Consider the following 25,595-nt stretch of genomic DNA (forward strand, 5'->3'; position numbering starts at 1 on the left):
TTACTAAGTCTTATCTAACTAATTTAAAATTTTTAAATGTGCAAACTTCTTGTAACATCTTAATAGGACAAGAAATTAAAGTGCGTTCTCAATCGCAAACAGTGATAGAACTGGAAGCACCCAAATGAGTAGAAATATCCCAGTAAAACTTGGGCTAGGCACTGGCCTTCAGAAATAAGTTGAGAACATAAGTGGGAAAAAAAAAGATGCAAAAGTTGAAAAACGAGACGCGTTCGGGAGTTGAATTGGAAGAGTAATCGCGCAAGAAGCTAGCCTCGGGTTCCAGGGTCGCGCATGCGCAACCCCAGTACTCCACCCTCCCCCTCCCCAGGCCACGAAGGAAGTGACGCAAGCTGAGGGGCGGGGTGCGCTCTGCGCCGGAAGTGGCTTGTAGTTAGTAAATAAGCACGAAAAGGGGAGAGACGCTGTCTCCATCTTGTTGGCATCTGCTCTTCCTGGGACGCTGTGGAGATGGGGAGCGTCTTGGGGCTGTGCTCCATGGCGAGCTGGGTAAGGTGGTTTTTAGCGGCCTTCGGGGTGCTAGCGTGAGAGACAGAAGAAAGGCACCAGAGCTGGGCTGGGTGAGGCCCAGCGGGACCGTGGCACCCCACCCAACGGGGAGTGCCTTCCTTCCCCATTTTCTCCCTGTCTCGCCTGGCCACTCCGACTCAGCTTCGGGGCCCTGAGTCTTTCGAAGAGCTGACCGGGGTGGCCGTGAGGAGCAATGGACATGAGAAGTTGACCCCGGTGGGAGAAGTGTAGCAGAGAGCTGGTGGTCTCCCTCCCCAACCCGTCTTTCGTGAAAGCTTTTCCCGATTCTTCCAGGCCCCTTTTTGTCCTATTTTTCTTATGTCTGCCTAGGCTATTTCTACAAAGGTTTTAGGCCCCTTCCTCTTGTGGAGTACCCCATCTCTTCTCGTCATCTCTTCCCAGCGACCTCAGACTGCAGCACTGTCATCCCTGGAGGCATGTCGGCCTCTTTGTTCTGTCGCGCAGACTACAAATAAGTGACGGATATGTAGGGCAGCTTGGCAGTAATACTGATATAGTTATATCCTTTTTAAATAGTCCTAACTCTGCGACTGGGTCCTCGACCTCAATGGTATGAGAAAATTACGTACTTCTCAAGTAATAATTTATGTATCTGAAAAAGCTGGTCAGTTCTGTTGTATTAAATACCTGTTTTTTGACATAAAGATGCTTGTGTAATTTGACATCTCAGTTTTAATTAGGTGCACGTTGCATTTTGATTAGATAGCGTTGTTAGAGTGACACCATTCTTCATTATAGTGGCAAGATTTCTTGTTTCAGGTGGTACAAATAAATTTGAGTTTGATATAACCACTCCCCCGCTCCCCAATAGACAAAAATTGACTTTACAGCTAATAAAGATATTTGTAATATGGGGCGAGATATTTGGGTTCAAGTCATATTTCTTTAATCCATGATTTATAAATTCCACTTACAACAATTGCTGGCCTGACTTCTCAGATGACCCCATTATATACATTAGCCAGCATTTTTAGTGTTTTACATACCTTACCTCTTTTTAAAAAGTTTTTGATATGGCTTGAACTATAAGTGTTAAATTTTAGTTAAATAATACATAGAGGTTACTCCAACCCAGGTCATTGTCTTATGTTATTTTTTCTTGTAGTTCGGTGTGGAAAGCTGGTATATTTTTCTTTCTTTCAAAGCTCAGAAAGTAGAGAATCTACTTGAACCCATTGAGTATTTTATAAGAGGCATATTTAGTGTAATAATTTAAATGTATTACAAAATGATTATTATAGAATTGTCTTAATTTGGGGGATGTTTAATTCGGTTTGTAAAGTCAGATTTTGTCCATTTATCAAGTGGGCCTGTTATTTGTATATAGTAAGTCATTAATTTAGATCAGTTAAGCCAGAATTAAAATGAACCTCATTCTTCCCTTGCTCAAGTTTCTTTAGACTTAATCAATTTTTGTAAAGGTTTTTTGTTTTATAAAACTGTAGAAAATATCTCAACTATGAAAAAAAGTATAAAAAGATTACATGTAACACTACTATATAGAGATTAGAGTGTTGATTTTTTTATTTCATTTTGTGGTTTTCTTGTTTTGTGTTTTTGTTGTTAAGTGGCCTAGAATTAGATTGATCTTAATTCTTGGTTCAAGCATGGCTATTTGATTGATGATTACTTCAAGCATTATTATAAACATCTGTGGACCTCCTGCCTAATCCTGTAACTACAACATTACCAGCAATTTATGCCTACTTAAGTGCTTTACCCCACCCCAATCTTACAATGCTGTTAGTGAATAACATTGATTTTTTGAATCACTGTACTTTATATACAGTAACTATCATTTTTTGCCCAAGATATTTAATGTAGTTAAGTAATTGAGAAGAAGGAGCTTGTGATTCCTGACTGCTTATTTTGTGCAGCCTCTGCTAGATTTTTTTTAGTACAATGACTTGATTTTGTAGGAATGATTCATAGTTGTTATGAATAGTCAAGCAGTGCAGAGTACAAAATGTAAATGTCACCAACAAAGTCCCACCACCAATAACATTTCTTCTCTCTCAATGCATATATACAGTTGGATGAATGAACAGACAAAAATACCTTGTTAAGGAACGGTAGCATGGTGGACATGTATTTTTAAAGAATTTAATTTTTTTTTTCTGAATTTAACAAAAGAATGTAAAAGTAAAGGAATAGCTGAATGTTAAGTAAACATTTCTTCTCAGGAGAGGTTCTGAAAGAGTTCTCTAAGGAGGTGTTTCTAGAGCAGTGGTTCTCAGCTGTCCCGCAGGGAATATTTGACAATGTCTGCAGGTATTTTTCATTGTCACAACTTGGGATAAGGGGTGCTAATAGCATCAAGTGGGTAGGATACTGCTAAATATTTCACAATACACAGGATAGTCCTCAACAACAAAGAATTATTTGGCCCAGGATGTCAGTAGTGCCATGGTTGAGAAATCCTGCTTTATCCTCTTCACTTGGCCAGTGTAAGAAAGGGAATGAAATTTAAGAGTCTTAACTGCTCTTTAAAAAGGCATTCAACTAATCATCCTATTTTCACCTCTACCTTCAGCCTCACTTATGGAGGCACCTGGTGCCACCAATTCCTGATGTATATGAGGATTCTATACAAATTTTATTGCTTAACTTTTTCCTTTGATGGTTTATAATTCAACTTTCTTGACCCATTAAATCAGTTATTATTTTGTTCCTTCCAGGTTTATTCTCCTGGGTTTTGTTTTTTTTTACTTTTTAAGTTTATTCTTTCTGTTAAAAATCCTTTTATTTTTCATTTTATTGGTGTTTCTAAAGTAATTCATATATTCAGTTTGCCATCTTTAACCAGAATTCCTTTGTATTATTTTTTATATATGGCTGTATTGTCTTATAACCATAATTCCCACAGTTGTTTAATCTTAGAACTAAACCAGTCATTCTTAAAATCCCGGACCCAGTAGCATCAGCACACTGGGAGACTTACTGGAAACAGTGACTGGGCCCCAGCATTCTGTTTTAATATGCTCTCCTCGTGATTCTGATGGAAAACCACAGTTCTACACTTAAATGGATTCAAAGCTCAAAGCATTCCTTTCTACCATGGCTTCTCCCAGTTTTTTTTTTTTTTTTTTTTAATGTTAATGTCATCTCATAATTGACCAAATTTGGTCATCCAGTAGATTTTTTCAAAAAGGATTTATGGATGATGAAATCCCTGAATTTTTTCATTTTTAAAAATGCCTCGTATGTTCTTGAGAGACATTGTAGACTGGTATAATAGTGTACACATTTCCTTCAGGACATTGTAGTTATTTCTATGAATTGTGTTCTGTCTTATCCCACCCTGGTAGTCATTCCCTTCCAACACATCTCATATACACAATTGACCTGTTTCTTCTGCTTGGGTATCTGAAGAGCTTTACTTATCTTTGAAATTAACCAAGTATGTCTGACTTTAAATCTTTTATCACTTTTTTTTTTTCTGGAAAATATTGTTCTTTTGAAAATACAGATTTATTTCTTTAAGGAAATTGTTATTGTATTATATCTTTGAATGTCCTTTTTTGTTTTATTTATTTAGAGGATTCTCTCTTTTAAAGGCATGAGTTACTTTCATGTTATATTGTCTTAGTTTTCCTTCCATATTATTTTTCCTATTTTTATTTTTGTCATTTTTTTAGTTGATGTAATTTATATAAAATTCATACTTTGTAGTATGTGATTCTGTGAGTTTTGACAGATCATGTAGTTGTGTAACCACTACAGAACATTTATCACCTTAAAAAATTATGCTGTCCCCATCCTGGAGAATCCCTGTTTTTTTTCAGAGTCCTCCCTTTCCAGAATGTCATGTAAATGGAATCATACAGCATATAGCCTTTGGAGTCTGGCTTCTTTTACTTAGTGTAATCCATTTGAGATTCATTCATATTGTGGTGTGTATTAGTAGTTTTTTCCTTATTATTGTTGCATAGTATTCCATTGCTTGGATGTACCACAGCTTGTCTGTCTATTCACCAGTTGAGGGGCATTTCCAGATTTTGGTGATTAAGTAGCTGTAAGCACTGCTGTAAAGTCTTTTTCTGTGACTATATTCTTATTTTGTTTACCTAAATACCTTGCAGTAGGATTGCTAAATCATATGGTAAATATACATTTGACTTATAAGAAATTGCCAAACTGATTTCCAAGATGGTCATATTTTTATTCCCACCAGCAAATATTTTCTTCAAGTCTGTGGCTTGTCTTTTCATTCTCGTAATGGTGTCTTTCAAAAAGTAGAAGTAATTGTTCTTTCTGTATTGATTTGCTTTGGCACTTTTGTCAAAAACTTCTTTACCATATTTGCTTAAGTCTGTTTTTGAACTCTGTTCCTTTTATGTGTCCATACTTTTGCCTAAATTACCCTATTTTAATTACTGTAGCTTTAAAGTTAGTCTTGAAATCAGGTAGTGTGAGTCTTCCAACTCTGTTCTTTTTCAAAATACTTCGGGCTACTCTAGTTCTTTTGCCTTTCCATAAAAGTTTTAGAAGCAGCTGGTTTGTTTCTACCAAACTCCTGTTGGAATTATGATTGGAATTGGGTTGAATTCATAGATCAGTTTGGAAAGAATTGATATCTTAATATGGATCCTTCCAATCCATGAGCCCAGTTTATCTTGCCATTTATTTAGATCTTTGATTTCTTTCATTAGTGTTTTTTAATTTTCATCATTTGAAAGCTAGTGTATATTTTATTAGATTTATACCTAAGTATTTCTTTTTGTTGGTTTAATTTCAGTTTCCAATTGTTTGTTGCTAGTACGCAGAAGTATAATTGATATGTCCATACTGATCTTGTGTCCTGTGACCTTATTAAACTTTCTTGTAGTTCTAGTAACATTCTTGTAAGTTCTTTGAGGTTTTTCATGTTGACAATTACGTGTGGAAGAAAGCAGTTTTATTTCTTCCTTTCCAAAGTATATACCTTTTCTTTCTTTTTCTTGCCTTGTTATATTGGCTGGGACCTCCAGTGTGCAGTTGAATACAAGTGGTGAGAGCAGAGATTCTTGGCCTTGTTTTGGATCTTAAGGGAAATCATTCAGATTTTCACCATGAAGTATGGGTGACAGCTATGGTTTTTTGTTTTTTGTTTTTTTGGTAAATGTACTTTATCAACTCGAGGATATTCTGTTTGTTTGCGGAAGTTTTTTAGTTTGTTTTTTAATGAATGGGTATTGAGTTTTTTTCAAACGATTTTTCTGCATTCACTGAGATGGCCAAAATGGTTATCCTTTAGTCTGTTAATGTGAATTCATTTGTTTGATTTTCAAAAGCTTAATCAGCCTTGCTTTTTCCCAGCTAAACAAACCCCACCTGATCACAGTGTATCCTTTTGTATACTTTTTCTATTTTTTTTAAAGCAGTTTTAGTTTCACAGAAAAATTGAGAGGTAGAGATTTTCCATATATCCCCTGCCCCCACACGTGCATAGCCTCCCCCATTGCCAACATTCCCCACCAGAGTGGTGCATTTGTTACAATTAATGAACCTATCAATACATCAACACATCATAATCACCCAAAGTCTATAGTTTACATTAGAGTTTATTCTTGGTGCTAGACATTCTATGGATTTGGACAAATGTATAATGACATGTATCCACCATTATAGTAGCATACAGAGTAGTTTTTTCCCTAAAAATCCTCTCTGTGCTTTGCCTATTCATCCCTCCACCCACTCCCCACTCCTGATCTGTTTGCTGTCTCCATAGTTATGCCTTTTCCAGAATGTCATACAGGTGGAACCATACATGTATGTATGTAGCTTTTTCAGATTGGTTTCTTTCAGTTAGTAATATCTATTTAAGTTTCCTCCATGTCTTTTCATGGTTTAATAACTCATTTCCTTTTACCATTGAATTATATTCACTGTCTGAATGTACCAGAGTTTATTTATCCATTTACCTACTGAAGGACATCTCATTTGCTTCAGAGTTAGGGCATTTACAAATAAAGCTGCTATAAACATCCATGTGCAGGTTTTTGTGTGAACATAAGTTTTCAACTCCTTTAGTTAAATACCAAGGAATGCAATTGCTGGATATTATGGTAAGAAATGTTTGGTTTTGTAAGAAACTGCCAAACTGTGGGGATTTTGATTTGGATTGCATTGAGTCTGTAGATCAAGTTTGAGGAACTGACATCTTAACAATATTGAGTCTTCCTAATCCATGAACATGGAATATCTGTCCATTTTTGTAGTTCTTTGATTTTGCTAATCAGAGTTTTGTAATTTTCCTGATATCGATCTTGTACATACTTTGTTAGATTTATACTAAGTAATTTGTGTTTTTGGATGCTAACATAAATGTTATTGTGTTATTTCAAATTCCACTTTTTCATTGCTGGTGTATAGGAAAACAATCGACTTTTGTAAATTAACCTTGTATTCTGCAACCTTGCTGTAATCGCTTATTAGATCCAGGAGTTTTTTTGTTGATTAATTTGCACTTTCTACATAGATGACAATGTCATCTGTGAACGAAGACAATTTAATTTTTTTTTTACTAATATGTTTACCTTTAATTTCCTTTTCTTGTCTTATTACATTCTGGACCTTCCAGTAAAATGTTGAAAAGAAGTGGTGAAAGGGAACATCTTTGCCTGATTTTAACGGGAAAACTTCCAGTTTCTCACCATTGAATATGATGTTGGCTGTAGGTTTTTTTTTTTTAATCTGACAAATAGTGGCTTGTTTATTTATTTATTTATTTATTTATTTATTTATGGCTGTGTTGGGTCTTTGTTTCTGTGCGAGGGCTTTCTCTAGTTGTGGCAAGTGGGGGCCACTCTTCATCGTGGTGCGCGGGCCTCTCACTATCGCAGCCTCTCTTGTTGCGGAGCACAGGCTCCAGTCGCGCAGGCTCAGTAATTGTGGCTTATGGGCCCAGTTGCTCCGCGGCATGTGGGATCTTCCCAGACCGGGGATTGAACCTGTGTCCCCTGCATTGGCAGGCAGATTCTCAACCACTGCGCCACCAGGGAAGCCCCCTGGCTGTAGGTATTTTGATGATATTCTTTACCAAGTTCAGAAATTTCTCCTCTATTCCTGGTTTGAGAGTTTTTATCATGAATGAGTGTTGGGTTTTGTCAACTGCATTTTCTGTATCTAAAATGTGATCATATAATTTTTCTTATTTTATCGTCTTGATTTGATGGATTACATTAATTGATTTTTGAATGTTGAACCAGTCTTGCATTTCTGCGATAACTTGGTCATGGTGTGGAATTCTTTTATACATTATTGGATTTGATTTGCTAATGTTTTGTTAAGACTTATGTCTCTATGTTCATGAGAGGTTAATCTTTTATTTTCTTGTAATGTGTTTGTCAGGTTTTGTTATTAGAGTAATGCTGACTTCATAGAATAAGTTAGGAGGTATTCCCTCTAGTCCTGTTCTCTGAGATTGTAGAGAATTGATATAATTTGCTCCTTAAGTGTTTAGTAGAATTCACCAGTGAACCTGTCTGGGCGTAGTGCTTTCTGTTTTGGAAGGCTATTAATGATTGATTAATTTTCTTTAATAGAGGCCTGTTCAAATTGTCTCTTTCTTGTGTGAGTTTTGGCAGCTTGTATCTTTCAAGGAGTTGGTCCATTTATGAAGGTTATCAAATTTGTTGGCATAGAATTGTTCGTAGTATTCTTTCATTATCCTTTTAATGTCCATAGGACCTGTAGTGACATCCCCTCTTTCATTTCTGGTATTAGTAATTTGTGTTCTCTCTTTTTTTCTCAGTTAGCCTTGCTGGGGGCTTATCAATTCTGTTGATCCTTTCAAAGAACCAGCTTTTGGTTTCATTGATTTTTCACTATTTTCTATTCCTAATTGCATTGATATCTGATCTAGTTCTTATTTTTTCTGTTTATTTTTGATTTAATCTGCATTTCTTTTTCTAGTTTCCTAAGATAGAAGCTTAGGTGGTTGATTTTAGATTTTCTTTTCTGATAAATGCATTCAATGCTATAAATTTTCCTTAAAGCACTGCTTTCACTGTATCCCACAAGTTTCTATAATTGTGTTATTTTCATTTAGTTCAAAAATTTTTAAAAATTTCTCTTGAGATTTCTTTGACCTATGTGTTTATTTTAAAAAGTGTATTGTTTAATCTCTAAGAATTTTGGGATTTTCGTTATCTTTTTGCTGTTGATTTTTAGTTAATTTCATTGTAGTCTGAGAGTAGTCAGTGTGTGGTTTCTGCTGTTTTAAGCTTGATAATGTGTTTTATTGTCAAGAATGTGGTTTTGGTGAATGTTCTGTGTGATGTTGGAGAGGAATGTGTATTCTCTGGTTATTGGATAGAGTAGTCTATAAATGTCAGTTACCCATTTGGTGTTGTTGAGTTCAACTGTGTCCTTACTGGTTTTTTGCTTACTAAATCTGTCCATTTCTGAGAGACAGGTGTTGAAGTCTCTTAACTATGATAGTGGATTCATCTATTTTTCCTTGCCATTTTATCAGTTTTTGCGTTACACAGTTTGATGCTCTGCTGTGAGGTGCATACATATTAAGAATTGTTATGTCTTCTTGGAGAATTGACCCCTGTCATTATGGAATGCCTTTCTTTATCCCAGATAACTTTTGTTGTTTTGAAGTGTGCTCTGTCTGAAACTAATATAGCTATTCCTGCTTTCATTTAGTGTTAGCCTGTTGTATTTTTCTCCATCCATTTACTTTTATTCTGTATATGTGTTTATATTTAAAGTGGGTTTCTTGTAGATGACATAATTGGGTCTTATTTTTTGATCCACTCTGACAGTCTCTGTTTTTTAATTGATAAATTTAGACCTCTGATCTCCAAGATGATTATTGATAGATTTGGATTCATATTTACCATATTTGTTAATGTTTTCTGTTTGTTGCCCTTGTTTTTCCTGTTGTGTGTTGGGGGAGGGGCTGTTTAAGCATTGTATATGATTCCATTTTCTCTCTTATTTAGCATATCAGTTAAACTTTTTTTAACTTCTGTAAAGTTTTATTTATTTACTTATTTTTGGGTTGTTGCCCTATTTATTAGTGCATTTGGGCTGCTGTAAAAAAAGACCACAGACTGGGTGGCATGTAAAGAACAGAAGTTTGTTTCTCACAGTTCTAGAGGCTGGTAGTCCAAGATTAGGGTGCCTGTGTGGTTATCTTCTCTGTCTAGTGAAGACCCTCTTTGGGTTGCAGACTGCGAACTTCTTCATATGTCTTCACATGGCTGAAGGGGTGAGGATCTCTCTCGGGTCTCCTTTGTAAGAGCACTAATCCCATTCATGAGGTCTCTGCCCTTTTGAACTAATTCTTCCCAAAGGCCCTATCTCCTAACATCATCGTATGCATTAGATTTTCAACATATGAATTTCAATCTGTAGCACCATAGGATTTGCAGTGTACGTTTACAATTAACCCACTTTCAAGTAACAGTATATCACTATACACACTTCAGTATAATGCTGTACCAGTTGATGGCTAGTATGAATACCTTGTAATAGCAGAACAGTCCTAATTCTTCCCTCCTTTCCCTTCTACATTACTGTCATTCACTTTATGTGTGTGTGTGTGTGTTTATATATATATATAAACAATGTGTGTGTATATATATACCTGCATATACTTATGTATACAGAAATATGTGTATACGCATAACATATGTGCAGACTTAATTTAATACATTGTTTCTCTTGGTATTTTGAGCAAACGTTAGCTCAACTAAGAAAAGTAAGTTTTAATTTCACTTTCATTTACTTTCTTTATGCTCTTTCCTTTTTTATGTAGATTAGAGTTTCTGATCTATATTATTTTCCTCATCTCTAAAGAACTTTGAACATTTCTTGCAAGTAGGTCTACAATTTGGCAACAAATTCCATCAGCTTTAATTTGAGAAAGTGTTTCTACTTCTTTCAAAGGATAATTTGCCGAGTAGAGACCTATAGGTGCGTGAGTTTTTTTCTCTCAGTGCTAAAATATTTCACTTCACTCTTGTTTGTGGTGTCTGAGGAGAACTTGGATATAATTTGTTACTTGTTTCTCTATAGGTAAGGTGTTTTTTCCTCTGGCTTCTTTCAGGACTTTTTATTTTCTGTAGTTTCAAGCGATTTATCTAGGTGTAGGGTTTGTTTATTTTGTGGAGGGTGGGTTATATATGTCTGATGTTAATTTGGGAAAATTCTGTCATTTAAAAAAAAATTTTTTTTTCCTTCTCCTTCTGGTATTCCCATTATATTATACCATTTGTAGTTGTCTCACAATTCTTGGATATTCTGTTGAACAGAATATCAGTCTTTACTCTCTTGGCTTTTCAGTTTGGGAAATTTCTATTGAGATAGTCTACAGCTCAGAAATTATTTTCTCAGCCATGTCTGCATACTTCATTTCTGTTAGTGTTCTTTATTTCTAGCATTTCTTTTTGGTTCTTTTTTAGGATTTTCATGTCTGCTTCTTGTAGGCTGTCTACTTTATCCATTAGAACCCTTAACGTATTGTAGTTGTTTTAAATTTTTGGTTGGTAAGTGTAACTTACCTGCCATGCTGGTTTTGATGCTTGCTCTGTCTCTTCAAATTGTGTCTTTTGCCTTTTGTTATGCCAGTAATTTTATTCCTAATAGCCAGACACTATGTACCAGCTAAAAGGAACTGCTATAAATAGACTTTGGATCGTGTCATGGGGAGGTGTGGGGAAGGAGAAACATTCCATCATTCTCTGATTAGGTCTTAGTCTTTTAATAAGCCTATGCCTCTGGACTGTGAACTTCACAAGTGTTTCTCAGTTTTTTCCTCCCCCCTTAAATGGGGGAGGATGGCTAGAATAGGCTGGAGTTGAATATTTCTCTTCCCCTAGATTATTTATCCTCTGATAATACCCTAGCAAGGTAGACTCTATTTAACTAGTTTCTTTTGAGGTCGGGTGTTAAGAACAGTGTTCTAGTGTATTTCAAAATGGTTCCTTTTCCCCTTTGCTGCAAGAAGCAGGGGGGAATTTTTCTCTCATGTTTACTATGAGAACCTGGTTGAAGTCCTAGAGGAAAAGTTCACAAATTTGTGGGACCTTTGTATAACTGGGTTTTCCTGGAATTTTTAACTCTCAGACTTGTCCACAATGAGGCTCCAGCAATTCTTCAGTTATTCTCCAGGATATCCTTCCTGCACAGTGGTTCCCAAGTCAGTTTCCACTTGTGGGCTCTAGTAAGCCACGACTCCCTATACTCACCTGTCTGTCTCTTCAGTCTTGGGGGCAGTGACTTACTCTGTGTCCTCACCCAGTTTATGGATCCTAGAAGAATTGTTGATTTTTTTAGTCTGCTTGGCTTTTTACTTGTTGTTAGGATGGAGTGGGGTTTCTAAGCTCCTTACCTGTGGAAATGGAAACTGGAAATCTTTGTATACTTTTTATATTGTTGACTTGACAAGATATTAGGGATTTTTTTTAATGTTCATAAAAGATATTGGTCTGTTGTTTCCTTATGATATCTTTGGATTTAGTATCAGTTTTTTGCCTCTTCAGTTTTCTGGAAGAATTTGGGTAGAGTGGTTTGATTTATTCTTTAAATGTTTAATGGAATTCACTAGTGAAGCCATCTGTGCTTGCGAAGGTTTGTAACTACAAATTCAGTGTCTTGAATAGATACAGGGCTATTCATCCTATATATTTCTTATTGAATGATTTCTGGTAGTTTGGATTTTTCATGGAGCATGTCCATTTTATCTAAGCTGTTGAATTATTGAATAAAATTGCTCATAGTTTTCTCTCATAATCATTTGATGCTTGTAAGATCTGTAATAATGTCTTCTCATTTCCTACACTGATGATTTGTGTGTTCACTCTCTTGCTGTTTTTTATCCTGATCAGTCTGACTATATAGGTTTCTAAATTGTAATGTTCTTCTAAAACTAGCTTCACGGACTTCCTTGTTTACTGTTTTTTACCTCATTGATTTATCTTTATTCTGCCTATTTGGGCTACAGTTTGCTCATTTAATAACTTAAGGTGGAAGCTCTGATCAGTGATTTGATATATTTATTCTTATTTAATATAGCCATTTAATGCTATAGGTTTCCTTTAAACACTGCTTTAGGTGCATTCCAAAAATGTGATATGTTATTTTCTTTCTCTTTAATTTATTCTTTGATGTCTTCTGCCTGTGGGTTAATTAGACTATGCTATTTAGTTTCCAGAGAAATTTTTCTGTTATTGATCAGTATTTAATTCCATTGTGGATCGAGAATCCATGTATGATTTGAATAATTTTATATTTATTGAGATTTGAGATTTGTTTTATGGCCCAGAATATAGTCTGTTTTGGTTAAGTGTTCTCTGCTTTTGAAAATAGTTTTTACTGTGCTTTCATTAGATGGAGTATTTCCTAAATGTCAGACACAGTTGATAATGTTGTTCAAGTTTTCTGTATATTTATTGGGTTTTTTTCATTCTATTTCAGTTAATGAAAGAACATAAATGTGGATTTGTTTGTTACTCCTTTTAGTTTTATTAATTCTTTCCTTGATGCATTTTGAAGTTCTCTTTTAGATGCAGAAATATTTAGGATTGTATGTTGTATGTTTCCTCCTTAAATAGCCCATATTTCCATGTATCGATATGTCCCCTTTTATTATGAAATGGCCCTCTTTATCCCTGGTAAAATTCTTTACTCTGAAGTCTACTTTGTCTGATACTGCTGTAGCATGGTATGTGTGTATTTAGTTTTTAGTATTTAGTATTTATCTTTAACTTAACTACAGTCTACCTTTGTGTGATATTCACTTTATTTCTCATTTAAGTGTACAGTAGTATAGTTGAATGTCTCCTCTTCCAGCCTATTTGTTTTTTTAAAAAATTAATTAATTTTTTTTATTATTTATTTTTTGGCTGCATTGGGCCTTCATTGCTGCACGGGCTTTCTCTAGTTGCAGTGAGCAGGGGCTACTCTTTGTTGCGGTGCATGGGCTTCTCACTGCAGTGGCTTCTCTTGTTGCAGAGCACAGGCTCTAGGCTCATGGCCTCTAGAGCACAGCCTTAGTAGTTGTGGCCCATGGGCTTAGTTGCTCCGCAGCATGTGGGATCTTCCCGGACCAGGGCTTGAACCCATGTCCCCTGCATTGGCAGGCGGATTCTTAACCACTGCGCCACCAGGGAAGTCCTTCCAGCCTATTTGTAATTGTCACACATTTTACTTCCATCTTTGTTATAACCACCAGAATACATTGCTATTATTTTTGCTTTAAAAAAATAATAATCTTTTAAAGTAACCTTTTTGATGTAAGAAAAAATACACACTACTTCTTTTGTTCATTTTGTTTAGGTCCACATTTCTGCTGGTGTAACTTTCCTTCTTGAAAGATAGTTTAGATTTGTTAGTTTTGGATTCTTTTTTCTATGCCTAAAAATGTCTTCACTTTGCCTTAATTTTTGAAAGATATTTTTGCTGAGTATAAACTTCTGTGCTTACAGGTTTTTTTTTCATTCAGTAATGACGTTTGGCTTGCAGTATTTCTTACTAGAAGTCGATACCTTTCTTTGTTCCTCTTTATATAATGTGCCTTTATTATTTTGCCTGCTTTTAAGATTTTTCTGTTTATCATTGTTTTTCAGCAGTTTATGATGTGACTTGGTGTGTAGTTTTCATTATGTTTGTATCACTAGGGCTTTCTTGAGTTTCTTGGATCTGTGAGTTTATAGTTTTCATTAAATCAGGAACATTTTGGCAATTATTTCCTCAAAAGGACTTTCCTGTCTCCTGTCTCCTTCAGGAGCCCCAATTTCACATATATTAGGCTGTTTGAAATTGTGTCACAACACTAATCCTCTGTTATTTTTTTTTTAGTTTTTTTATCTCTTTAATTTTGGATCATTTCTTTTGCGATGTCTTCAAGTTCATTAGTCTTTTTTGCAGTGTCTTATCAAGTACTCTTTGGTTCAGAGATCTTATTTTTCATCTTCATAAGTTTGATATAGATCTTTTAAATTATCTTCCATATCTTTTCTTGACATGCTGTGTTCTCTATTTGAGCAAATGAAGTATAATTACAATAACATTAGAATACCATTATTTATAACTGAATTAAGTCATCTGTGTAATTTCAGGTTGGTTTTGATTTATTGACTTTTCTCCTCATTGTAGGTTGTTTTTTCCATACTGGCATGCGTACCAATTTTTTTATTAGCTGTTAGATATTGTAAATTTTACCTTGATGGGTGCTGGATGTGTTGTATTTTTAAAAAACATTCTTAGGCCCTATTCTTAGACACAGGTGAGTTATTTGAAGAGAATTTGATCTTTTCAGTGTTTGCTTTTAGGCTTTGTTAAGTGAGACTGGAGTGGTTTTAGCCTTATGGCTTATTCCCCCCGCCCTGCCAATACTGTGTAATAGTAATAGCCTTATAACTCTGCTCAAGGCCTCATGGATTATAAAGTTCTTCCACTCTGGCTGGTAACACCACCCTCCCCACTCTCCCCACCCCCACCCCACAGAGTAATTTAATCAAATGCATGTACTGATCAGTGCTCTGCTGAAGACACAAGTTGAAGCTTCTGCAGATATCCGGAGCTCACTCTTGGTGTAGCTTTCTCCTCTCCTTGTTTCTGCCCTATGAACTTTAGCTGCCTTCACTTCCCTGAACTCTCAACTCTGTCCCAGCTCTGTCTCCTCAATTCAGTAGACTGCTGTCCTCTGTCTGGATTCTCCTCCCTGCACTGGAAACTCTTTCCCAGGCAGAAAGATTGGGCCAATCATAGAGTTCACACTGTTGCATCTCTCTCAGAAACTAGTGTCCTACATTGCCTATTGTTTTCTGAAAAACCATTGTTTCATTAATTTTTTCCCTTGGATTAAGGCAGTAGGGTAAGTCTGGTCACTGTTACTCTATCTTGGCTTGAGTTTATGGTACTTATCCCAAACTTTATTTATTGATCAGATTTTATTTTCAGCTGTTTTTGTTTTGTTCCATGATAATTACTGTTTTTTTAAGCATGTTTTTCCCCTTCTCGTTTCTTCTCAGCCTTGCAATCCTCCTTTTCAACTTGTTCTATTCTTTTCATTTTGAGCTCTCCTTTTTGCTTCAGATATACCAATTTTAGGCAATTTCCTCTTCTTACTGAGTTATGTTTTATTTCAGATTGGATTTTTCAAATGCCTTTTTTTTTGTCTGAGGGGGCATGTTTGCTTATTTTTATGTTTTGCTAAAGTGTGTTTGCATTATTTCCACGACATTTATTTTTATCTTACTGAAGTTTAGTGTAAGTGGTTCTTATCCTACCTTATATTGGTTACTATAGTGTGTCTGGCTTCTACAATACTCCCTTCCTGTGGTATCTGATGGTCTGGTGGAGCTCAGCCTAGATTATGTTCAATTCTTTTGAGGATACTTTTCATTTTGCCTTTCTGAGATATTGTTAAGTTCCATTACTAGTATTCGCTTCTCCTGCTGAGGGAGATATTCTATTCCCCTAGGATATACTACTAGTTTAGTGTGGAGTTCTGTTAGACAATGCTAGCTAGCCCCACTTGTTCACTTATCCTGTTTCAGCTGATTCTAATAGAAAATTTTACTGTTATCAGTACCACCAAGTCAGAAGAGGGAAAAGATAAGGATACCAATTCACTTCTTTTCCTCCTCTGGCGTATCTGAGAAATATCAGACTTTTGTGAATTCACCAGCATGATTTCTGGGGTTAAAAGGCAGGAGTTGGAGATCAGCTTGTAATTATGAATATTCCATTCCTTTTCTCAGCTAAACTTTGGTTGCTGCTGCTGGGTTTTTTTCCCCTTTTGTTTTAACTGAGTTTACTCATTTTGCTTGATATAAAGGGCAAGCTTTACTTTGCTTCAGTTTTACCCAGAAGTTACTAAATTTTATAGTTTATAGATAATGTATGTGAACCAAATTTCTTGGTAATTACTTTAACTTCAATCCTTTCTTTTTTGAGTAGATAGAATGTAAATTTTCACTGTATCATTTTAAACTATACTGATTTTTAATGTTCTTTTTCCAGATACCATGTTTGTGTGGCAGTGCCCCATGTTTGCTGTGCCGATGCTGTCCTAGTGGAAACAACTCCACTGTAACTAGGTTGATCTATGCACTTTTTTTGCTTGTTGGAGTGTGTGTAGCTTGTGTAATGTTGATACCTGGAATGGAAGAACAACTAAATAAGGTTAGTTTTCTTTTTTTTTTTAAATGATTAACTGAACCTTTAGTATGTATATGCATAAAACTGCTTCTTGTGTATTGGAAACAGAATACTGTAAAAAGGAAGAATACTTAATCCCAGTTTTAGTAGTTCATGATCATTTAGGAAAGACAAACAGTGAAAGGCAGTTTATTAAAATTCTTTGATGATAGGGCAGAAAATGTGTTGTGTTAATATGAGGAAATCGGTAATTCTAACCAGGGAAATGTCAGAATCACTGTGGGTCTCATGGAAAAAGGGACATTGTAAGAATCAGTAAATTTTTGTATGCAGAAATTGAAAAATAGGAAGCAGAATGAGGATAAAAGCTTTTTGAGCTAAGTGTGTACGCCTTAGGAAGATTGATCTGAGAATTAGGATAGAAGGCAGCAGTTAAGTATGGCGGCTGTTGGAATGGTGTAATCAAGAAAGGCATAGAGGGCCTGAAATAATTCTCTGAATGTAGAATTGACTGAATCTGGATTTAAATATTGGCAGTGATAGAATAATAAATAATAACCAGGTTCTGATCCTAGATAACTGAGAGGAAACTGTTGCTGTTAACTCAGGAAAAACAAGAAAGAAAAGGTGTTTTATTAAACTTTTTTTTTCCCACAGGGAGTCAGGTTGTGCAAAGAGATGGGGAAAATATAATCTAGTATATAATATTGTTGGCTTGTGGGTACTGCACTACATTGTGTGTGTGTGTGTCCAGCAGGAAGTAAAAAATTTGGGTGTGTAACTCATAAAAGAAATCAGAGATAGAGATGAAATTCAAACTATGGCAGCATATGCTGAAGAAGACCATTTGGAGTGAGGAGAGCTAGAGCTTTGACAAAAGCTCTTAAGGGAGTTGGTGGAAAAAAGGGAACCTCTGAAGGAACAGAGAAAAAAGAGAACCAAGAACCTGTTTAGTAGGCCTTAGGAACAGAGTCTTAAGAATGACAGCATAATGTCTGTGTGAAAAAAGTAAAGGAGTGTGAGGATTAAGAAGTAGCCTTGGGATTTGACAGCCAGTATATGTCTAGTGTCTTGAAAAAGCATTTATAGAGTGCTGGCCTAGAAGGATTGGGAGGGAGGGTTAGATGGCTATGAGGAAATGTATCCAATGAGAATAGACTGCTGATTTAAGGAGTTTTGTAATGCAGATAGTAAGTCTTAGAGGGAGGCTGAATTAAAGAAGTTTTTAGGCTGGGGAGATTTAATTATTTGTATTTTGAGAATAGTCATAAGGGATCTAACCTGTGAGAGAGAATGTGATCAAGAGAAGGCATATAGAAGTTACTTTTCCTCCAAGGAAAAATGAATGATAATAGAAAATTTGAGGTTGAGAGAGTGTTCATGTCAGATAACCTCCATTTTAAACCACAGTTGTCTGCTTAGGGTTGACTTTGGGGTAAGGAAAAATAGTGTAAGTTTGGGAAATGAGCTTATTACAGTTTGAAAGTAGCATTGCACATGGCATATGTAGATGCTCAGTTAATGTTACTCAAGTCCTTGGTATAAGCAGAAGACGTTCATATGGTTTTTGTCATGGATCCAGTTGACTGTTGTTATGAATGGTTTAGTTGATAGATGATAGTTTGTAACCCCCAATATTTCTGCTTCTCTGCTTTCTGAAGGTCATCAGAGAATTGCATTTCCTAGAGTGCTTGTGATATGTAGGGTCATGTCTCTAGTACTGGTCAGTGAGTTATGAGTAGAAGTGATAAACATCACCCTCTACTTGCTAATGCAGATTCTCCTTTCTTTTCTCTCACAACCTGTATATCATTTGAGATGGTGGCTTCTCTGGCAGCCTGGATTCTTTTAGTTGACTACTTAGAACCAACCATGTACATGTACGTGAGCAAGAAATACATCTTTGCTGTTTAAGCCACCTATATTTGGAGGTTGTTACTGTAGCAACTTAACCTAATATAGGTGATTGAATTAAAACTTAATGATGGGAATTAGCCAGGTGGTGTGCTGCTCTCATTTAAGGGCATGGGATAATTAAGGGTGCTAGTGAGTACATGTTGCAAGTGAGTATGGGTAAGTACATATTGCCATAATTGTTAAACTAAGTTGGGAAAGTAGGGTTCAAGTGAGACCAAGAAAGAGCTTATAGATTGTACAGGAACTAGCAAAAAGGAAGTAGCACCTGCCTTAACTTAAATATAATTTTAGGTTCTTGATTTTAAAGGCACACATTAACAGTTGTATGTTGGCATATTGGTTTACTTTAACGTTTCTGGAGGCAGTAATTCACTCTGATATATGTGAATAGTGTATCTACTCCCATTTGTTTCACTTAAAAATATTTTAAAAATACTTTCTTGTACTCTGATTCCAGTGTGATTTTCTGAAATGGTCATCAGTCTTTTTTAAGATTTCAAGTTAAAAAATAAAAATACAGCCAGCCATTTTGCTGTTAATCCAAATCCATCCATTATCAGAAATAACACTTGTAGAATGAGGGACCTAAACTCAAAATGCCATCATTGTTTTCTTTAGTATTTAGAAACTGATTTAGTTACTCTGTGATTCTTTACACTTTTATTGATTGTATTTTTCTCTTATACATGTGATTAGTATATCCCAGTGGAATGCAAGTTTTAAAAAAAACTTAGAATTAAGTCTGCAAGTTAAAATAAGCATCCACTTTAGGATTGACATTTGTAGCTTATCCGGTGCTCACATAAAGTAAAACAAGAGTTACACTTCTGTCTTATGAAAATGTGTAGACTTACCTTGATTACATTTCAGCATAAACTGTAAAGTGAACTTCAATTTTCTAAACCTTAAACTATTTGATTACACAGAATTTTCATTTTTTCTTGAAAAAATTCTGGATCACAAATTCTTGTTTTGTTTTCAGATTCCTGGATTTTGTGAGAATGAGAAAGGAGTGGTCCCTTGTAATATTCTGGTTGGCTATAAAGCTGTATACCGTTTGTGCTTTGGCTTGGCTATGTTCTACCTTCTCCTATCTCTGTTAATGATCAAAGTGAAGAGCAGCAGTGATCCTAGAGCTGCAGTACACAATGGGTAAGGTTTTTAATAAACTTCAATATAAAGTCTGGATAGTCTCTTCTCAGTAATTTTGAGTCTGTCTAAAGAAAGTTTAAAGTGAAATAAACTTGAACAATCTGCAGAATTATTTTATTCATGAATGACAAGGTAAGAAAATCCTCTTGTCTCTACTAGAGAATGTGTTGGAATTTGGAAATATAAATATTAAGTAGTAGCCTTGGGTCATTTATTGGTATAGTCTCTGCATAATGTTTAATAAAGTTGACCCTTGTGAACAACGCAGGTGTGAACTGTGCAGGTCCACTTATACGCAGATTTTTTTCAACAGTAAATACTACAGTGTACTACACAATCCATGTTGATCTCTAGTTGGTTGAATTCACAGATGAGGAACCTCGGATACAGAGGGCCGACTATAAGTTATACATGGATTTTCAACCATGCAGAGAGTTGGCACCCCTAACTCCAGCATTGTTCAAGGGTCAACTGTATTTTCATCCTAAAAAGGAAGATTTATCATATCTGTGACTAATAATGAGGAGCTTATTCCTCCTTCTCCTCTTAGCTTTTTGTAGGCCAATCTCACTACATAAAACTGAACTCAGTTCCTAAGATGTACAGTGAAACCAAAATGAAAAACTTTATTCCTTTGAAACAAGGTGATTGATTGATTTTCTAAATGGTTATACTGAACAACCTAGAAACTTCAGGGTCCCTTTTATCAGTCTCCCTTAATATAGAGCACTACTTCTCACACTCAATTTTGAATGTTTTGAATTTTATCACTGTTTTTCCCCCCCCATAAATTAAAAAAATTTTTTGGAATATCTGTTATCGCTTATCTATTAACATGCTACCAAAGACAGGAAGAATGAACAAGTGAAATATAAATATTAATGAAAAAAGATGTGCTGTGCCAGGTTGATTTTATTTTGTTTATTTTGTTCCCTTAGTCATTGGTTGTTTTAATTTTTTAATTTTAATTTTTTTTGCACTCTTAAAACATCTTTACTAAATGTGTTTTTAAACACTTCTCAAAGTGCATTACAGGATGGCTATCACAGTCATTTCATGAGATAACATTCTTCTCGAAGCATGCACTAAGCACTCATGTCACTGTTAATGTTTTTTTTTAAATTGAGATATAATTGATATATAACATCGTGTTAGGTTTAAAGTGTACAAAGTGCTAATTTCATACTTTTATATATTACAATATGATTACCATCATAGTATTAGCTAACACCTCTATCACATCACGTAATTATTATTTGTTAGTTGTGACGAGAACAGTTAAGATCTAGTCTCTTAGAAGCTTTAAAGTATATTTTTCTTTTTCAGATTCCACATATTGGTAATATCATAAATCTTTGTTTTTCTTTGTCTGGCTTATCTCACTTAGCATAATGCCCTCAAGGTCCACCCATGTTGTTGCAAATGACAGGATTTCCTTCTTTCTCATGGCTGAATAATATTCCATTGTGTATATATACTACAGTTTCTTTATTCATCTGTTGACAGATACTTAAGGTTGTTTTTATATCTTGCCAATTATGAATAATTCTGCAATAAACATGGATGTGCAGATATCGTTTCAGTACCCTATTTTCACTTTCTTTGGATATATATGTAGAAGTGGGATTGCTGGATTGTATGGTAGTTCCACTTTTATTTTTTTTGAGGAACCTTCATACTGTTTTCCATAGTGGCTGAACTAGTGTACATTCCCACTAACAGTGCATAAGGGTTCCCATTTCACCACATTCTTACCAACACTTGTTATTTCTTGTCATCATGATAGCCATTCTAATAGGTCTGAGGTGGTGATATCTCATAATGGTTTTGATTTACATTTCTCTGATGATTAGTGATGTTGAGCACCTTTTCATATGCCTGTTGGCCATTTGTATGCCTTCTTTGGAAAAATATTTAGTTCCTCTGTCCATTTTTTAATTGGATTGTTTGTTTTTTAATGAGTTGTATGAGTTCTTTATATATATTTGATATTAACCATTTTTTGATACATGGTTTGCAAATATTTTCTCCTATTCTGTAGGTTGTCTTTTCATTTTGTTGATTGTTCCTTTTGCTTTGCAGAAGCTTGTTAGTTTGATATAGTCCCACTTGTTTGATTTTACTTTTGTTGCTTGTACTTTTGCTGTCTCATCCAAAAACTCATTGCCAAGACTAATGTTGTGGAGTTTCTTCCTTACTTTCTTCTTCCCAGTATCAGCATCTTTCTAGTATTGATATCTTTTATGGTATCAGGTCTTAAATGTTTAAGTCTTTAATCCATTTTGAGTTAATTTTGTGAGTCGTGTAATAAAGGAGTCCATTTTCATTTTTCTGTGGTTACCCAGTTTTCCAAAGACTGTTGAAGAGACTCCTTTCCCCATTGAGTGTTCTTGACTCCCTTGTCAAATATTTGTTGATCCAAAATGGAAGGGTTTATTACTAAGCTCTCTCTATTCTATTCCATTGGTCTATGTGTCTTCTTTTATGGTACTACTGTTTTAATTACTGTAGCTTTGTAGTATAGTTTGAAATCAGTAAGTGTGATATTTCCAGCTTTGTCCTTCTCATGACTGATTTGGCTATTTGGGGTCTTTTGTAGTTACATAACAAATTTTAGGATTGTTTTTTCTATTTTTTTGTAAGTGGCATTGAAATTTTTATAGGGAGTACTTTGAATCTATAGGTGGCTTTGGGTAGTATGGACATTTTAACTATTCTTCAGATTCACAAACACAAGTTATCTTTCCATTTGTTTGTGTCTTTTTCAGTTTTTTTTAAAAATTCATCCAGCCACTGTGCCTTTTGGTTGGTGAATTCATTACATTTACATTTAGCGTAATTATTGATATGAAGGACTTACTGATGTCATCTTATTCATTGCTGTCTGGCTGTTTCATATTTCCATAATTTCTTTTTTCTTTGTTAACGCCTATGTAAATTGGTGATTTTCTTTGTAAATTGGTGGTATGGTCTGCTTCCCTATTTTCTGTAAATCTAGTTTAGGTTTTTGCTTTGTGGTTACCATGAGGCTTACGTAAAACATCTTATAGATAAAACAGCCCATTTTAAGCTGATAGCAACTTCAGTTGCATACAAAAGACCTACCCATTTTACCCATTTACTCCTCTTATTTTTTTGATATCACAATTTATCTCTTTTTATATTGTATATTTATTAACCAATTATAATAGCTATTGTTTTTTAATACTCTCTTTAATCTTTATACTACAGTTACATAGTTAACACACCATCCTATTAAAGAATTAGATTCTTCTAAATCTGTGTATTTCCATTTACCAGTGTGTTGTATACTTTTGTATGTTTTCGTGTCACTAATTTAGTGTCTTTTCGTTTCAGCTTGAAGAATTCCTTTCACCATTTTTTACAAGACAAGTTTAGTGGTGGTGAATTCTTTGGATTTTGACTGGGAAAATCTTTATTTCTCCTTCGTATCTGAAGGATAACTTTGCTGGACAGAGCAATCTTGGCTGGCATGTTTTTCCTTTCAACACTTTGAGTATGTCTCTTAAAGTCATTCTACTCTCTCTTGGCCTATACGGTTTTCTACTGAGAAATCCACTGAGAGCCTGATGGAAATGACTTTGTAGATTACAATCTTTTTTTCATCTGGCTGCTTTTAGGATTCTCTCATGTTCTTTGATTTTTGACAGTTTTCATTATATAATATGGCTTAAAAGGTTTGTTTGCATTGAGCTGATAGTGTGATCTATTAGCTTTGTGAACTTGGATGTCCAGATTTAGGAAGTTCTCAGCTATTATTTCTTTAAATAAACTTTCTGCCCCCTTCTTCCTCTCTTCTCCTTTTGGAACCCAATCATTCTAATATTTGAATTCCATAGATTACTGAGGCTTTCTTCCCTCTTTTTCATTTTTTTCTCTGTTCACCCCTGATTGGGTTATATCAAAATTCCTGTCCGCTTTTTCTGTCTTCCATTTGATCTGCCCTTCTGCAGATCTCTATTGTATTTTTTTCGTGTCTTTTGTTGAATTCTTCAGCTCCAGAGTATGTTTGGTTCTTTTTTATGATTTCTGTCTCTTTGTTAAATTTCTCATTTTATTCATATATTTTTTTCCTGGTTTTTGTTGAATTATCTTTGTGTTTTCTTATAGCTCATTGAGTTTTCTCAAAACAGCTGTTTTGAATTCTTTATCTGCTAGACTGCAAGATTTTATGCCTTTGTGCTCAATTATTGCAGGATTATTGTTTTCTTTTGGTGGTGAAATGTTTTCTTGATTCTTCATGTTCCTTGTAGTTTTGCATTGCTGCTTCCACATTTGAAGTAGCAGATGCCTCAAATCTCTACCAGTTGTCTTCAGGTAAGTTTATTGATCCTGTTATATCTAGGGTTCTCTCTGACTCTGAACACCTGCTTCTCACTTCTTGCTCCTTTCTGTGGCAGAATTCTTAAGCTTTTATGTCTTCTCTGGTTCTTTCAACTCATCTGGCTAGCTAGTGGAAATCTGTTTTCCAGGCATTTATTGTGTGTTTTCAAAACCATTTGTACAGTGTACCTTATTTACACTTTTCATGTACACCAATTATAATAGCTATTGGTGTAATGTAAAATAAACCTGTGAAATGAAACTAATATTCTCATTTTATCATAATGAATTAAAACTGTCCTAAAATAGTTTACATGATATTCTTCACTTCTCGTTTTCAGGATATCCTCAGAAAGAATAGAATAGTCACATAAAGTGTAGCTATTCTTTAAGAATAGCTCTTCAAAGATTTCATATGTGAAATTACTTGTTGAATTAATATTTATTAATAAAAAATTATTTCTTTTTGTTTTAGATTCTGGTTCTTTAAATTTGCTGCAGCAGTTGCAATTATTATTGGGGCCTTCTTCATTCCAGAAGGAACTTTTACAACTGGTAAGAAATCTTTTTTTTTTTCTTTGTGTGATGTTGATATTTTATAAGGAAATTGAAATAATTGTTGCCTGGAACTGTAACTATTTGTTTTGTTTTTTTCCTTTTCCTCCCCCCCCCCCCCCCCCCGGTTGGCAAAATCAAGGCATTTATGTAAAATTTTATTTTTCCTTTTGTGTATTGATTGTGAAAATGAAATAATGAAAAGTGAACCAGTCACTCATTTGTGGTTTTTTGCTTTTTTTTTTCTTTCAGTGTGGTTTTACGTAGGCATGGCAGGTGCCTTTTGCTTCATTCTCATACAGCTAGTCTTACTCATTGATTTTGCCCATTCGTGGAATGAATCATGGGTTGAAAAAATGGAAGAAGGGAACTCAAGATGTTGGTACGCAGGTAAGCTTTTTGTCTTACAGAACATCTTCAAGATAGTTGAACTTTGAAAGTGAGAACAGATATGTAGACTATGGGAAAATCACGATTTTTATGGTATAATTTTCTGTGAGGAGGTTTTTAGCTTAAGTTTGTGAGTGGCATCTTATCACATTATATCAGCAACTTTACTTGTAGAGAGAGTTTTTGGCATGTCAACTAGGAACATACCCAAGAACCAGGAAATAATCCAGAAGACCATGAATGGCTAAAATAGAAGTTCCAAAGCCTACTGCTGAATGCATGTATATTTTATAGCCTAATTTCCTGGGAAGCCTACAGAAGGTTAAAAGTAAAATATTAAAGGGACAAGGACTGCTAGGAATAGATGAACAAACAGTGGTACAATTCTTAAACATCAGCAAGCAGGAAAAATAAAAAAGCAACTCTGAAACATTTTGCCTAAGTGCAAAGAATGCCCTTATGTGTAACTAACACCTAAGGGAATTTTTACAGTAGTGTATTTAATGTTTATTTATAATGATGAGCTTGAGTCCTGTGGTTATACTCTAAAACAGGGATCAAAATTCAGATGCTTACAACAG

General features: G+C 35.0%; 1 protein-coding gene across 1 annotated transcript in view; it reads left to right on the forward strand.

Moving 5' to 3' along the window:
* The first annotated feature begins 382 nt into the window (after positions 1 to 382).
* Positions 383 to 25,595, forward strand: part of SERINC1 (serine incorporator 1) — a 32,315-nt gene continuing 7,102 nt past the window's right edge. The window contains exons 1-5 of the mRNA XM_059941315.1: positions 383 to 510; positions 16,519 to 16,680; positions 19,556 to 19,725; positions 24,545 to 24,624; positions 24,877 to 25,014. Of these exons, the coding sequence (XP_059797298.1) occupies positions 472 to 510; positions 16,519 to 16,680; positions 19,556 to 19,725; positions 24,545 to 24,624; positions 24,877 to 25,014 (589 nt within the window). The 5' untranslated portion in view covers positions 383 to 471. The remainder of the gene's footprint in view (positions 511 to 16,518; positions 16,681 to 19,555; positions 19,726 to 24,544; positions 24,625 to 24,876; positions 25,015 to 25,595) is intronic.

This window comes from Balaenoptera ricei, chromosome 12 (genome assembly GCF_028023285.1).
Source record: "Balaenoptera ricei isolate mBalRic1 chromosome 12, mBalRic1.hap2, whole genome shotgun sequence".
NCBI classification, from domain to species: domain Eukaryota; kingdom Metazoa; phylum Chordata; class Mammalia; order Artiodactyla; family Balaenopteridae; genus Balaenoptera; species Balaenoptera ricei.